The following is a 16,647-nucleotide window of genomic DNA, read 5'->3' as shown; positions in this document are numbered from 1 at the left end:
TTATGAAGATCAGTGCCTTGAATCTTAAAGAAAGCTTCCTAGAAATGGCTCAAGAAAAAGGGTCTCTATCAGTTATGATGGACTGCCATGCATGCATGCAGCTTGCAGATATGATGAATGAATTGTTGAGCAATGACAGCAGCAGTGTATGGATGTGCTAATGGAACAAATTGAGCATATTTTGTGAAACTATATATCAATGACAACCATGATGACTCATTTACCAGCTGATGTAGGCAAGCCCTCCACAAAGTCCATGGAAATTGTTCAGGACTTATAGGATAATGTGTGATCAAACCTAGTAGAAGTCCCTTTTCATCACCAGTACGCGTACTGTTGTTAGTGAAAAAGAAGGATGATACCTGAAGGATGTGCATTGATTATAGGGTTTATGAATGCAGTCACAGTTAAAATAAATCATATTCCTGTGGTTGATGAACAATGAAATCCAATCGACAGCAAAGTTCAGAAGTTATAGTATATCCTCAGGTATCTCTCATTATTAAGATACACAAAACAGAAGATCCAGTAGTTGGTACAAGTCAAAAGACAGACCATTTTTATTCAATTTATCTCGTACAAGGTACAATCAGTTGCATCTTCGCATAGCCACAAGCTACAATAAAACACTTGACAGGGCACTTTCAGAGACCAGAACATACAATCTACACCATACCAATTGAGAACTCCATAGTCTGGTTAACCAGCCTATCCAACTTGGTATTGACTATTTTATTCTAGTGTAACATGCTGCGAAAGAAAAGCAACAACAAAACTTTGAAGCAGACCAATGCAAGAGTAAAATAAGAAAGTTCAAACTTCCATTGTCAGCTGGAAACTCGTGCAGTGCTGTCAAGAAATGGATAATCAGTGTAACCTAGAATTGGATCCGATATGTAGAACGTATCTCTGATGTACTTATTTAGAGGAGCTTTAAGCTCAAATCTCTTTGGCAAATCTGGATTAGCCAAGAACCAACGACCAAAAGCAATAAGATCTGCACGGTCCTCAGCTACAGCATTATTCCCATCTTCCATGTCAAAACCACCAGCAGCAATGAAGGTACCATTGAAAGCCTTTCTCATCGGTACAAGACTGTGGGGACATTCACAGTTTTCTCCAACTGTCTTCATTCTTGGCTCAATCATGTGGCAGTACAGGATTCCATATTTGTTCAAGGCATTGGCAAGATAAAGGCCCAATTCCTTTGGATTAGAATCTCCAGTTTCCATATAGTCGGCAAATGGAGATGATCTAATTCCAACTTTATCTGCTCCTATCTCGTTGACAACAGCTTCAACAATTTCTAGTGCAAATCGGCAACGGTTTTCTAGAGATCCACCATATTGATCTGTTCGATCATTTACTTGATCTTTTAAAAACTGATCGATAAGGTAGCCATTGGCGCCATGAATTTCAACCCCATCAAAGCCTATGACATTGACAAAAAAAATAATATTAGTGTAACGAAGACTTTTAAACCTCGTCATTCCCCAAAACCAAAAAGAAGAAAATATGATAACGTATCGATCATATAACGTAGTGAAAGTAAGAAATTGATATTTCATGAAGACTTGTACATTTATTTGTCCACTACAACTTTTTCATCCTCAAATAAGATATTTTTGGCGCCCTACTTTGATAAAATATGTTTCTGTAAAAGGACATGTAAATTTATTTCATATTTAACTCCAAAAAATAAATTACCAGCTTCCATCGCATTCCTTGCAGCAAGTCTAAAATCATTGACAATATGAGGAATTTCATCTGTCCTTAATCGTCTAGGAGGTGTGAATTGCGCAACATCAATGCCATTAGATCGTATTTGGGGGGTTAGGGGCTTGTCGGTACAAGAAATTGGAGCCTGCCCATTTGGCTGAAAGCCTATAAGCAATGAGGGATAGAATCACCATGAGAACACAACAGATTATATTGAAGGAGTCAAACATTATAGGTCAATGAAACCCCATAGCAGAAGCAATGTTCGTAATTAATAACATTAGGGAAATAGAAGATTATAATAGGATAGGATAGGTATAGAACTTTAGATCCTTCAGAAAAAAAAAAAGATACTATAAATGCAGGTTCTCTGGACCCAATCAAACATATCCATCTTTCATCTTATTTTCCGGGTTGACATGGCATAATATGGCTCCAAAGATATCAATCTGAGATCTTAAGAGACCATAAAATATTTCCATCAAAGAAACTAGATATCATCAGCCACAGTAATTCACTTGTTATGAGAAATAGGAGATGCTACACTAGTTTGAACTTCTTCCATGTTGAAATTTTATGTTTTCCTAATAAACTAAGGAAGAACAATTAGTTTTCAAACGCTTCACTAGTCTAATTAGTCGCTTATGGAGTCTCTATGATAAAGTTAAGTCATAAGGGTATATACAAGTCAGGAACGCACCACTATTTGAAACCCTCCCAACATGCCAAATCTGACAGAAGAAGATACCCCCTTTAGCATGTACAGCATTGACAATGGGTTTCCATGCTTCAACATGCTCCTTTGTCCATATGCCAGGAGTATCTAGATACCTTCACATACAAAAGACACAAAAGGCGTCAAATTTTGGAATGCGGAAATTGCAAATTCTACTATATCTTTGATTTAAAATGGTACAGGAAGAAACTTGATAGCTACTCTAAGAATTACCCTTGTGCTGTATCAGAAACTCCAGTGGCTTCAGTTATTAGAAGACCCCCTTTGGATGCTCTCTGCGAGTAATATAAGATGGCATGTGGCTGGGGAACATTTCCATACGATCTCTGTCTAGTCAATGGCGCTAAAACAACTCTGGAATGGATAAACAAAGTAAGCATATATTAATAATACAATCAATACTTTGTTACTAGACATAACTAGGCAGTACCTATGGATTACATCTATATGACCAGTGAAAGGCTTGAAAGAGATAACATAACTAGCTAGCTCTTGAAAATATTATCATATTATCTACACCGTACGAAACAGGAAACATTACCAAACATAAAACGGATTGGATTATGAAATGCTCAAGAAGAAAGACCACTTACTTCCTAATCAATTGCAACTAAAATAGAAATTCAACAGTGAATTCAAATGACATAGTTCACTTGTCACGAACCATTCCAGCTTCACACCCCACACATGTATCATCACCATCTGGTAGAAGCATTGATTGATTATTAAGGTGTCGGTCCTAGTTGTTATCTATGCAGATAATTTGTATTCAAGATGTGAAGGTCATCGATTCCAATTTCTGTCCTTTTACTGCTGACCGCATAGACTATATGCAATATTCTATATACAAAGATATAACACTGAATTTGGCTTTTCAAACTCTCGAGAGTTTAAGCATAGCCTCCATTGTTCATTTGAACTTGAAGATTGAACAACGCATGGTGACAGAAGATGCTACTACTATAGAATGTGTTAGAAAAGATGTAAGCTAAGCTACAAGCAAAGGGTATAGCTCAACTAATTTGAGAACACTAAAAGAGCAAAAACCCCTAGTTGTAGAAGATGCTACAAGCCTACACCACCCATAAAAATTCCATTTACAGAACGCAAAAGCAGTGACATTGTTTAGGTATTGGCAACGACATCATTCTATAATGTAGAGCAAGAGTATGCAAGTATCCAACTTGATTAATTAATCAAAACATGACTTTTTTTCATACTATAGCAGTAAACTTTCACATCTTCAGATCATATTATGGGGGATTTATGGCCAATGCACAAACAAAATGACCCAACTCCAAATTTAGAAGATAAGAAAACCAAAATCTGTTCTTGGGTTCTCATCAATATCAAGTTATCAATCAATATAACAATGCAGGGAGAAAGATAAAGCAACTTTACCTATGAGAAAGATCAAACTTTCCCAACTTGTAAGGAGTAAGAAGAGGAAGTGTGGAAGTTGTTCACCCATCTATCTGAATTTGCAATCTTATTAGTTCAAGTTGTTGGAGTTTCAATTGTTCTGCTCTGGAAATGAATGGAAGACACAACTGGGTCTTTATACGTTTGAGAGTGAGGTAGAAGACAACGTCGGCTACTTGGAAACAATAACGTAAACAGGGGTCCATTGTCACCGTCACCGCTAAACTTGTGGGGCTTGATCGAGATGTGTGGCTGCCATGGCCGCTGCGTATTTAGTCGCAATTGTTATATGGAATGAGCTGCCAGTGTTGACCGGAGACATGATCCTCAAGATAGTGTCTTTCTTTTTTTTGGAAAAGAGAGGATTATTATGCCTAATAAGTAATAATAGAGCTGTCCCTTTTACCCTGGAACTATGCAGTTCAAATAAGAAGGTCAGAAAATGCCAAAGCAGACAGTGACGTCGTGCACCCGTTAGCCTACTGATGTTCCTCTCTTGCTTAGATTGACCTTCTGGGCTCCAATTTTGCCAGTGCTTGTTAGTTTTACAAATTACTCTGCAAGTGATTCTCTCAACGGTTCTTAAAAGTATAAAAGACCAGATGTTGCAAGTCATGCATCATCTTCATCATTGTTAGCGACAAAAACGTAATTGGAGATAATATAAGAGTAAGTCCACCCTCTAAGTCTTCGTTGGAAAACCTGAGTCATTGACTAGACCTGGGTTATCAGGTGGCAGTGATTTTAGGCTGCAGTTTTCACCCACGATTTCTGTTTCTGGGTCGTCATGTGACAGTGACTATTTATTGAATTTTATGTGGGTGTGTCTATTGCAACCCCACAAACCTCTTTATTCACTCCACACGTTGTTGATTTATTGCAGACTAAAATACCTTGATGTAAAATTACAACAAAGGACGATAAGTTGTTACAAATTACAAATTCTTTTTTTTAATGTTTTTGTTTTGGATTAACACGTACTTCTTAAACCCTAACCCAAAATTTATCACATTTGTCGTTCTATGGAGTTTGAAGACGCTAGCATGCTCTCCACGTTGTGGTCGGATACAGGTAGATTCTTATCTTTGTTTGCTCTAGAATATTTGTATAGATAGGAATCATAGGATCTGTGTTGCTAGTCTATTCTTCTTCACGATTGTCGAAGCAGACGAAGCTCGCCAAGGTTAGCAAGACAAGAAGCCTTGACTCGGAATTCACATAAGGCGGTCAACACAACCTCTTTAGAATACAATTTGATCATCACCTCCAGATGATCCCAAGGTCTTAACATAATATATATGGAGTTTTATGCCCATCACTGGTAAAATATTTGCTTATTTCCATCATAAAGCTTCCATGTATGTGGTAATTCATGGTGATATTTTGATGTCATTTAGTATAGAGTTTTTGAACTGGTGAACCTGTTAGGTCTTTTGGGAAGAAAAAGAACTTATATCGATCATATACTTACTTCTGCATATATACTTTCAGTTTGGTTCAGCTGAGTTTTTTTTTTTTTAGGATACAAGTGCTATCAAATGCAGGGACCTGAAGATGAGGCTTTTGTTAAAGGTAGCAGGGTTTCATCAAACTACCTATTAGACTCTACAAGCATATTCACAACTAATGAAGTAATCTGAATTTGTAATGTTGCATGTACGTTATATTGTTGTAATCATAATAATAATGTATCATACCGTGGTGCTTGCAATGGCAGTGAATTTGCAATTGGATATGTTGGCCGTCATTTTGTTAAGGTATGGAACAAGTAGAAACTTAGATATGTTATGTTCATTTTACTTATTCGTAACTAACATTATTGTCTATGCATGTAGGTAAATTTGATATCTCAATCTGCTCCAATTCCTCCTGTTAGTCCTGTATGGCATAGATACTAAGTTGATAATGGACAACTGTACCGTATTTATAAACAACATATAGATCAGTTCAAGAACCTCAGAAGTATGGAGACCGTTGCTACTAGAGATACATTTATAGACATTACGCATCTTGATATCAATTGATATTAATGAGTTGTTAAATTTGAGATTTTCTTCTTGTTCTTCAGTTGGTGATTTAACTTACCTTGAACTTATACTTTCAGAACAAATGATATTAATGTTATGGTCTTCTTTAGTTTATTTTTCTTTTTGGAGTTCGATCGCTATTGGAAGAGCATGATATTGTGCGTATTGTAAATGAGTGAATACACTAAATTTAAAATTAAAAAAATGTAGGGTGAACAAAACAAATATGAAATTAAAAAAATATATGTGGGGTGAGAAGAGAACGTAAGGTGAATACAGTAGAATTGAGAAAAATGGTATTTTAGGTATTGAAAGTGGGTGAACAAAGTAAACTTACAATAAAAAATATTCAAGTGGGGTGTGAAGAGAATGCGGGGTGAACAAAAGGGTTTGTGGGGTGGCAATAGACACACCATTTTATATTATGTATTTTAAATGTGAATAATGATTTTATGTGTTATTAAAATTATGAATAATGTATTGAAATTATACAAAAGGTAATAGATAAATTTAAAAAAATGACATTAAAATTAATTTTATTTATTACATGACTTAAACTGACAGGCCAAACCTAGGAAAAAAAGAAAAGAAAAATACAATAATTTAAATTTCTAACTCTAATTATCGACATCCTCATTACAAAAGAAATCGGTGTTTGAGGGGTCATAAAGATTGGCTGGTTTGGTCGAGTCGCCGGTCGAAGGTGGTTGAGGAAAGTAATAACCGGGGAAAGGTGGTTGTGGATATCCACCAGGGAAAGGTGGTTCTGGATATTCACCGGGGAAAGGTGTTTGAGGAAATCCACCGGGAAAAGGTGTTTGGGGATATCCGCCGAGAAATGATGTGTGAGGATATCCACTAGTTGTGTTTTCTTGCCTATCCACTATTTATTTTTGTCTTAACCACCAATAATCTTTTCTATGCTCCGGTGACATAGTACTTGGATTTACCTCCATAATCTTTATTCTCTCTTTGATACGATCTTCTCTCTCTCTCTCTTAGAGTTTGAAGTGCTCATTCCGAAGATCCATTTGCAATCGCATATATTCTCATTGTTGTTGCTCTTGTAATTGTTTTGCGTATGTCTTGTCGCATTTCTCCCTCGATTGCAATATTGATGATTGGTTGGTTGCAATCGTGACAACATCGGATGTCATGGGACACTCATCTTTGACCGCCTTTTTTCCTTTCCAGGCGGCTTCTTTTGTTGTCTTCCTTCCAATAGGCCTCACATTTGGATTCGGGAATACCTCATCACTATTTTGGGCCAAGCTGATAGAAGGTTCATCACATTTGAACTCGCTCTTTTGTTTCTTTCCTTTGATCCTTGTCATCTCTTGCTTCCATATATTTTGTGTTCTTTTGTACTACAAATTAATAAATAAAACTACAATTAATAAGATGTATGACATACAAGATAATTTATCGATAAGTAAATAATTATTTCAACATACATAAAAAAAGTTTAATATTCATACCTCATCAACGAGACATGAACCGCTTTTTACCCAAACTTTAGCTTGCCTTATTGCACAATGTCATTGAAACAATTCTATTTTTAGAGATTTTCACCTCCTTATCATTGCACTTGTTGTTTGAGGGTAGACGTCCAGAAAATTGTCGAAGTAGTGCTTAAGAACATTATCCTAAAATTGCGCTTTCTTTTGATCAGTGCCCTTTTCTGTATCGTGGCTAACAAATCTCCACAACTTGCACAATTGAAGGTCTTCATCGGCTTCCCAAAGTTTTCTATCGGGAGTAGATCCACCGGCCATGAATTGAAAAAAAAAAAAAAGAAGATTAAAACTATAGGAGAATGAAAGAAAATAGCTATCAAACTATGGATCACAATTTTTTTTGTGGGATGAAAAAGCTAAAGGAGGGTGATATGTATTTATAGGGAATTGTATATTTTTTTTCTTACTATTGGGATTTTTTGTAACATTTTTTATTCAATTTAATTCATTTAATTAAAAAAAAACAATTGACCGTTGTGATTACAACGGTAGGGTTTCCAGGGCCATCAGATTTGTTTTTAGGAAGTAAACTAATGGTGCAGATTAACTGACCGTTGGGTTTGAAAATTCAAAAGGTTAGCTCTGGGGTTGACGCATGGCGTGTGGGGCTGGGACTCCGCGCAAGACGCGCGCTGGGCTTTACGTGTTTTCTCCTCACGTCTGCAGCAGCTTGCACGTGGGTGACGTCTGCAGGGCCCTGCATTTTGGGCTAAGTTGGCAACGAAGGCCCAAGTCATCAAAAATGGAGGCATGGGTCATAGGTCTGACCCAGGTGAATACCCAATTAATGAAGACATGAGTTAAAAAAACTGTGAGTGGACTTGGTTTTTTTTTGTTGGGTCTTCATGTGAGGTGGCTGAAGGCCTGGGTCATGATTTTTGGGTAAAGGTGGACTTGCTCTAAAGGACATGAGTTGTGGAATTTGTGTCCATAACCCAACTTCTCATTGATTGTATGTGTTTTAATTGATGAAGAAATTCTTCATTTCTGAAAGATTGTGGGATGGCATACATTCAAGATCAGTGTTGATGCTGCTGTCAAGGGATGCGCAAGATGGGTTCTATTGTCTACGAGCACAACATTGCGGCTTGTAAGCGACAATGACGGGTTGCATGATACGACCCACCCTGAATTTCACCCTGAAACCCAGAGTAAGTCATGCGGGGACTACCTCTAAGGAAAATTTACTGAAAAGATTGAGAAAATCTCCCTTGAAAATGGACAACCCTAACTCGAAAATTCCAAATTTACACTCTTAATACAACACGTCCAAACATCACATAATTATCCTTCAGAAATTCTAAACATAATATACAATAATCCCAAAGTATTCAGAGCTACTAAACACTAGCGGAAACAAGAAAACACTAGTAGGTTAAACATGTAACCTACTGATGAAAACTGGCGGAAATACGGGTGACTATGCCTCGCCTCCTACTAGATCCAACCCGAACTCTGCAGACTGGGCAATTTAAAACGAAAGGCCCAGGGGAAAACATTTAATAACGTTAGAATGAGTGAATAAAAATAAAATAATAATTAAAATATTTATGTTTCCCCAAATTAATTTCTAAGGAAAAATCGAATGCATGCCGCAAGCGATAAAACTTTTATCTCATAAAATATCGAGTCTCTCAGACTCTATAATATATGTATGTATTTACACTCGTCCATACTCCCTACTACGCTCGCGTCCAACGCTCACGTCACGCCTTAATGCGGTGCTACACTACGCCATTAAGGTGGACAGACGGGTGTATAAATATGTGTCCATACCCCCTATATGAATTAAACACTCAAATAGGGCTACTACGCTCACGTCTAACGCTCACGTCACACCATAATGCGGCTATATGCTACGCCATTAAGGTGGACAGACACATATGGCTAGCTAGCATTTTATATACATACTCTCTCATAAATACATATTTATATCCACCAAAAATCTCATTTTCGGTAACTCTCCAAGAGAAATAAAATTCGTCAAATTAAAATGACGTCAAAATACTCCACAACCTTAATTGTTCATCATGAACATAGCATGCATATTATTTAAAACAAAAGTCCACTCACAAATTAGGCCTAAGCCTGATGTCGATCTGGGGCCTCGTCTGCTCGAGTCTCCTCACGTCCTGTTCCAAATATAATATTAATTTCCCAACCAATAATCCAATATTTAATCAAAATAGGCAAAATTACCCGAGAGCCATAAATGCGCTCATCATTGCCTAACTTCGATATTCTTAAATCGGAACGATCAGAACTTAAATATCATACTCAACAGTCGTAAATACAACCTCCCCAAAATACGACTTAAATCCTACGACCGGATTCCACATTAATTAACTGCTAAAAATACCAAACTTCGGAAATTCACAAATCTATCCAAATCTCATCCAAAAATTCCATAAATCACATCAATATAATCCCCTTAATATTCCACATTTAAAACCTTAAAAATCTCTTAACCGGCAGCGGCGGCCGGAGGCCAATTCCGGCGACCTCCAAAACCTATGAAATTTTGACACAATAATCCTCTCATCATGCTCTACAACTTTCCTAACTAGCACAAACACAAATTCCAAGCCTAACTAGGGTAATCGACTAAAAACATCAAAACGCCATAAAACTTCCACCTCAAATTTCTCCTTACCTAGCTCAAGAGGGAGTGAGTCCTTTTAGGGCAAGGCTGTTGGGTTGGAGGGCTACAAAACCGTACCAAGCTTGCCCGGATTGGTGGCCGGAGGAGGGAGTTCCGTCGACGTGAAACCTAACACAGTCGGACCTCTCGGGCCCGATATCTTCCTCACGGCGGCGCTAGGGGAGCTGTCACCGGTCCAAGAAGGTTGCTGGGTTGATGGCTGACCGAACGGGACCGGTGCGGCGGCGGTTGGTGGCCGGACGGCGGCTGTCCGACGACGGAAAGATCGACTGCGGGAGGGAGTTCGGGTGCGGGAAAACCGGGAGGGAGAGAGAGAGAAAAGAGGGCTGGGCTTGACCACCCCTTGGCCCGGTCCAACCTTCTTATACCACCCAAATCCAAAATAAAACACCCCAAAAAAATAATACCCGAATAAAAATTACCTTTTACTAGCTAAAATTTACCATTTTTACCGTCGTCATATTTTCTCCCACGAACAATTCCCCGAAACTAATCATCTCTTAAAATACCTCTAGGGACCAATTAAACTATTAACTCAATGACGGGGACGGTAAAATTCTTATTATAATTAAGCTAGTAAATAAGGTAAAAATATAAGGGTCGGGATGTGACATTGCAGGCATGGCCGCATGGGTTCTCATAGCATATTTCCTTGGGTGCGAGCATGTAGTGTGGTTTGTGTGTATAAGTATTGGCTTATTCCTCGTCGCAAAATCCCTATTCAACTTTGTGTGGAACAGGTCTCTTTGTGTGCAAGTTAGCTTGTTCCTAATAATAAAGTGAAGTTGCCATGAGGATATTTGATTACGTGTGAACTACAATGAAAGTCATTCAGTGACATTTGTTCGAGTAATATTACACTGTTATTAACAAAATCTGTGTGTGAGGTGCGTTTGTTTTTTTACTTATCACTATGATTGAAAATGTCTGATAAATCTCACAAATATGGTTAGTATTTTCATTGTGGGTCTTTGTTTGGGTTATATGATTAGCCCACGCGTTGTTAGGTTTGTATTTTGAATTCTGCCTCATCTTTATACTAGAGTGGAGACCGACCTCATAGTTCTAAAGTATGTGTGCTAACGTTCAAGCTTTTGATACTCATGGTCACCAATGTGTTCTCTCCGGCTAGGAAGCATGAAAGAGTCGATGGAGAGGTGTTCTGCGTTTTTGAAGGGCCCGAATTTCATTTGTAAATGAATGGAAGTGAGCGTTATGAGTTGGAAGTGTGATGATGGCAGCTAGTGAGTAGCAGCAGAGCGGGAAGAAGAGGGAGGGGAAATTGACTGGATTTCAAAGCCTCCTCGCTATATAGAACATAGATAAGGTGCTTGGTGGGGTTGGAGAGGATGTCGTAGGCCTTAGAGATTTGCTTGAACTTGAAAGCGGCCTCAGGTCGTATTCCGTCAAGGTTTTGGTTAGGCTGCATGCCAAATCATGGCCAATCGCTTGTAGGCCTTCTTCAAGTCGGCTCCCTTTCCACAGTTCTAGTACATTGTAGTAACCCCTCCTATGTCTCTTCTCTTTCATTGCCTTCTTCGTAAACTTTTGTGGTTTTCTTTTTCTTGTTTGTATAACAATACAAAAGTTACGACTAGTCTTATATAAGTTAAATTCATAACCTTTTATTTACGAAAATGAATAATACGTCACTAGACCAAACAATATAGACCAGCTAGCACCTTAGCTAAACATTACTTTTTTGTTAAGAATATAAATAAATAAAATCTAATGTTTTTTCTTTTTGTTTTGTTTGTTTTATTGTTTATATGTCATCCCCTTGCCTCTCAACTGGAAAATGAAACCTTCATCAAGGTTTTACATCCCATCTCACTGAAATTCGCCTTCCGCCGTAGCAACCATCTTCATCTCTCCAGTGGTCACTGCAATACTCCCACCTAATCCCCAAACAGAGAGCTCCAAATCATTTCCGGGTCAATCCAAAATCACCTTATTTCAATTGAGACGATGGCAGCAATACGCAAACCCCTCTCATCACCATTCTCCAGGTACTTCCCTCAAACCCCATTTCTCTTCTCTCTCCCTCGACTCCTCTCTTCCCAATCCTCAACCCCCAATGACGTCGACACCGTCTACTGCATCGTCAGCAGCTCCGCCCACTCCAAAAACTTGAAGCAAAGCTTGAAATCCTGCGGTGTTTTCCTCACGAATGATCTGACAGATGAGGTTCTCAAACGGGCTCGGTTCAGCCACGGGAACCCATTACAGGCTCTCGAGTTCTTCAACTACACTGGGAACAGAAGAGGGTTCTATCACACCAGTTTCTCACTCGACACTATGCTTTACATGTTGGGAAGAAGTCGAATGTTTAAAAAAATGTGGGAGGTTTTAGTTGAGACCAAACATAAGGACAGGAGTTTGATAACTCCGCGAACCGTGATGGTTGTGTTAGCTAGGATTGCTAAGGTTTGTTCTGTTAGGGAGACAGTGGAGTGTTTCAAGAAGTTCAAGAAGCTTGTGCCGGAGTTCGATACGGCTTGTTTCAATTCATTGTTGAGGACTCTTTGTCAGGAGAAGAGCATGACAGATGCTAGGAATGTGTATCATAAGCTGAAGCATAGCTTTGAGCCGAATTTGCAGACATTTAATATATTGTTGTCTGGTTGGAAGTCCTCTGAGGAAGCCGAGGGGTTTTTCGAGGAGATGAGGGAGTTGGGTTTGAAGCCTGATGTTGTTTCGTATAATTGTTTGATTGATGTTTATAGTAAGAATAGAGAAATGGAGAAGGTGTTTAAGGTGATGGAGAAAATGCGCGACGAGGAGATATGGCCGGATAAAATTACATATACTTGTGTCATTGGGGGATTTGGGTTGGTTGGTCAGCCGGATAAGGCCAGAGATGTGTTGAAGGAAATGAAGGAGCTCGGGTGCTACCCGGATGTTGCAGCATACAATGCTGCTATTAGGAATTTTTGCATTGCAAAGAGGCTTGGTGATGCTAATGGGTTGATGGAGGAGATGATGAGTAATGGTTTGAGTCCGAATGCAACTACTTACAATTTGTTCTTTCGGGTTTTCTTCTGGTCGAGTGACTTGCAGAACTCTTGGAGCTTGTATGGGAGAATGATGTATATGGGGTGTTTGCCAAATACACAGTCGTGCATGTTTTTGATCAGGTTGTTTAGGAAGTTGGAAAAGGTGGATTTGGCATTGCAGCTGTGGAATGATATGATTGAGAGGGGTTTTGGATCTTATATATTGGTGTCTGATGTGCTGTTTGATTTGCTATGTGATATGGGTAAACTAACAGAAGCAGAAACGTGCTTCTTGCAGATGGTGGAGAAGGGGCATAAGCCAAGTAATGTTTCCTTTAGAAGGATCAAGGTGCTTATGGAACTGGCAAACAAGCATGAGGCCCTCAAGAACTTGACAGAGAAAATGGCACTTTTTGGCTCTTCAATCCATCTTCCTGAGAGTATGGATAGGTCAACAGTGGTACCTTGCTCAGAAGCACTTGCTTGAGAAAGTATGCTTGTGTCAAGTCATGAATTGGCAATGGTGCTAACTGCTAACTAATACTGCAAAAGTTGCTGATTGATAGATCAAAAGTGGTGTTTTACACAATTGGGTTATAGAGGCTTGCCATGTGGTTTGTTGAGTGTTAACTCCATAGAATCTGGATTCGGCACTCAGATCTTTTTGTTGGCTAGGACCTTTTCCCGTCACATGGTTATATTGGCTGGTGAATTCAGTTGGTCTAGCTATTTTTCCCAGTGGGGTAGACCTTTGAACTAGGTTCTCAGTTGTTGATTTTTTCTGAGAAGGAGCAAGTTTTTAATTCATAATCTTGTTGGGAAAGTTACAAGCCTCTGTATCTGTCTGAAAAATGCCAATTCCACTATTTACTTGCCTTTAACACGGTGAAGTTGCTGGCGCACCAACTGAGACCGCTTGTTCCACAGAGTTACCAATTTGCCTCTAGTTCTGTTAGACAAGTATCCGGTTAGAGTCTGGTAAGGAATTTTCAACTTTTTCATATGTGTTCGTTTGCTACTCCTGTTATTACCTAAATATAAGTAGTGTGGTCTCTCCTGTTGCATATTATCAGGCTCCATTCTGGTGAAATTCATTTGTTTTGACTTTTGATGAAACCTTTACTGCTTAAAGGGTTTCTATCCAAATAGTTGCTCAGTAGCATGTTTCATGCGAAATATAACCTGTTCCTAAAGATTGCACACATACACGCTTACATGCAGACATCTCTATATGAATGATCAATCCTCCTTTGAATTGTTCGTACCTCGTATTTGTCTCTGCTCTAGGCCATGGTCTCCGTTTACTTGTATTTCTTCTTCTTTCTAATAAAATACTTTTCTATCTACAAAATTAGATATATATATATATGTATGGGGCTTACTGTAAAACATGTTATTCTCCTTCCATATTCATGTTTGGCAATAAAGTAATAATCATCTGGTTAAAAACAAAAAACAAAAAACAAAAAAAAGAAGAGAAGAAGACGAAGAAGAAGATCAAGATATTCTGTTATTTCTGCTCCTGAACAGAAGAAATACTGGGTGGGTTGAACTCTGGTCATCTTCTTTCATGACTGTATATACTTACAACCCCCACAGCCCCACTACTACTGACTTGCGTCCTGGTCCTACAAGTCCTTTTAAGTTTTGCCACTACGGCACCATCACTTGTGAACTTTGGTATTTTCCTAATGTGGCTTTTCTACCACCTCGTGAAGCCTAACCCTATATAGACACTGCCACGTAACAGATCTTTTTTCTTATCTTGATTCTTTTTTGTTAAATCTGTTTGAACATTTTGCCAGTGGTGTCATCAACATCAACTTCTTGTTCATGTTTATTTGTTTTAATGGCAATATCTTCACAAATGATACTAGTGATCTCTATAATTATGATTATATCAAATCAGACATCAGAATAATTTTGTTCAACAAAAAGAAAGAACCTCAGCATTGATTCTTGTGTTGCTATTGGCATAATTCGAAGTGCTATCTCAAATTTCAGTTTGTTTCTCCTTATCCTGCAAGTCAAACAGAGATATTATCATCATCATCTAATATTGAGTGGACATGAATATACTATTAGCCATTCTATATTCCCCAGGTCATTTCATGTTTTGTCTGAAGTATCTGATACCTTTCCTCTGCTGAATTTCTGAATACTTGATTGTTTCATTTCCATTTAAAACCATTTTTAATGCAAATTTTCATTGTAATGTACGTGTTCTTCTCCAGAATTAGAGTAAAAAAATATTTATTTCTGATGGTTGATGTCATTTGGGGAAACTTGGTAGGCATGTTTATAGATGTCATATTGTGGCCTGTGCTGAGGGAAAGATTTGAAGCTGAATAATCTTGGGTCGGTGCTCTTATGTCTGATGGTTTTCTTATAGTCGATCCTATAACTAAACTTGTGTTTGGTGTTTCATGCGCTTTTTCAGCTTGTACTCGTTTTTTCAATTTACAGAACAATTAACATTACTGGATAGTAAAAGTAGTTCTGTCTTTAGACTTCATAGTTTAGAATGAACATAAAATGATTGAACGGAGTTTCACAACTTGTATATTTTATCGACAGGCTAGCATTAAAATCTCTCATTGGTTACTGACTCTCTCTTTTATCTAACTTTTTGCCATGTTGCATTTCACTCTCTTTTACTTTTATACAATTGTGTCAACATTTAAACTTGATGCCAGTATGATCTTTAAAATGTGCACATATTGTCAGATGCCAGTAAAGCTTTGCTTCTCGATAAGAATTTTCCTTGAACCAGCAATTTTATTTGCCTTTATACTTCCAGCTCTTAGGTTTTCAGGATTTCTTATCTTGTTATGCATAGATTTTCATTTTTATGTTGACATCCACTTCTTGCAGATTCTGGGACATGGATGATCCAGATGGTTACTGTGGTTTTGCGAGTACAAGTACAATGGTGAAAACATTGTTTCATTCATGACTTTGAACAAGGTGGGTGGTTTTCTGCAGTGGATGGATTTGACTTGTAAGTATGCATTTGGGAAGATGCTGGTTATAGCCTATAAGCCTCCTTTCAAGGTGAAGGGCTTGTGGCTGTTCCACAGGCAAAAAATTACCCAGGTTATTATGACATGGAACAGTATGATTGGCATAGGGTTGATATCACTGATGAGGATCAAAAAGAGCGCGTGAATCAGATGAGAAGTCTTTGAGGGAGAGCCATTGTTGGGTTTTTCCAAAGAGGTAGGTTGATGTAACATGTTAGGGGTTTCTTTAGAAGGTCTTTTCAGGTGGTTCTGTTTCAAACACTTGGTTTTGCTATTCAATCTTCCCTTGTGTCATTGTAGAACCTTGTTCAGCCGCAATCCTAGTTCAATTGAATTTTTCAGCAAAAACAAAAAAAAGAGCTTATCAACAATAACCTCTTTAGAGAAGTAGTTGCAATATTTAATTTAATTTAACAATAATCAAATCCTAGTATTCAACAAAAACTGGACTTGGTTCAGCTAATAACTTCAAATTCAGATGAGTCCAACCTTCAGATACATGCGCAATATATACACATGCTTTCCTCTGCATATATTGAACTGTA

General features: G+C 38.1%; 2 protein-coding genes across 2 annotated transcripts; one reads left to right on the top strand and one right to left on the bottom strand.

The window, feature by feature from the left end:
* Window positions 1–765: 765 nt before the first annotated feature.
* LOC101301564 (12-oxophytodienoate reductase 1-like) lies at window positions 766–3,909 on the bottom strand (the record flags this gene model as incomplete). The annotated part of the gene is made up of 5 exons (XM_004294474.1): window positions 766–1,432; window positions 1,708–1,884; window positions 2,420–2,550; window positions 2,669–2,809; window positions 3,857–3,909. Coding segments are annotated over 5 exons (1,107 nt in total), but the record flags the coding sequence as incomplete, so codon positions are not given.
* Window positions 3,910–12,051: 8,142 nt separating this feature from the next.
* LOC101303687 (putative pentatricopeptide repeat-containing protein At1g02420-like) lies at window positions 12,052–16,504 on the top strand. The gene is made up of 2 exons (XM_004295843.1): window positions 12,052–14,057; window positions 15,954–16,504. Exon 1 carries the CDS (start codon window positions 12,052–12,054, stop codon window positions 13,564–13,566), a length of 1,515 nt encoding a protein of 504 aa, XP_004295891.1. The 3' UTR covers window positions 13,567–14,057; window positions 15,954–16,504.
* Window positions 16,505–16,647: the final 143 nt, after the last annotated feature.

The sequence above is a fragment of the Fragaria vesca genome, linkage group LG3 (assembly GCF_000184155.1).
Source record: "Fragaria vesca subsp. vesca linkage group LG3, FraVesHawaii_1.0, whole genome shotgun sequence".
NCBI classification, from domain to species: Eukaryota; Viridiplantae; Streptophyta; class Magnoliopsida; order Rosales; family Rosaceae; genus Fragaria; species Fragaria vesca.
The sequence above is the reverse complement of the archived record's forward strand: the minus strand, read 5'-3'. Positions and strand labels throughout refer to the sequence as shown.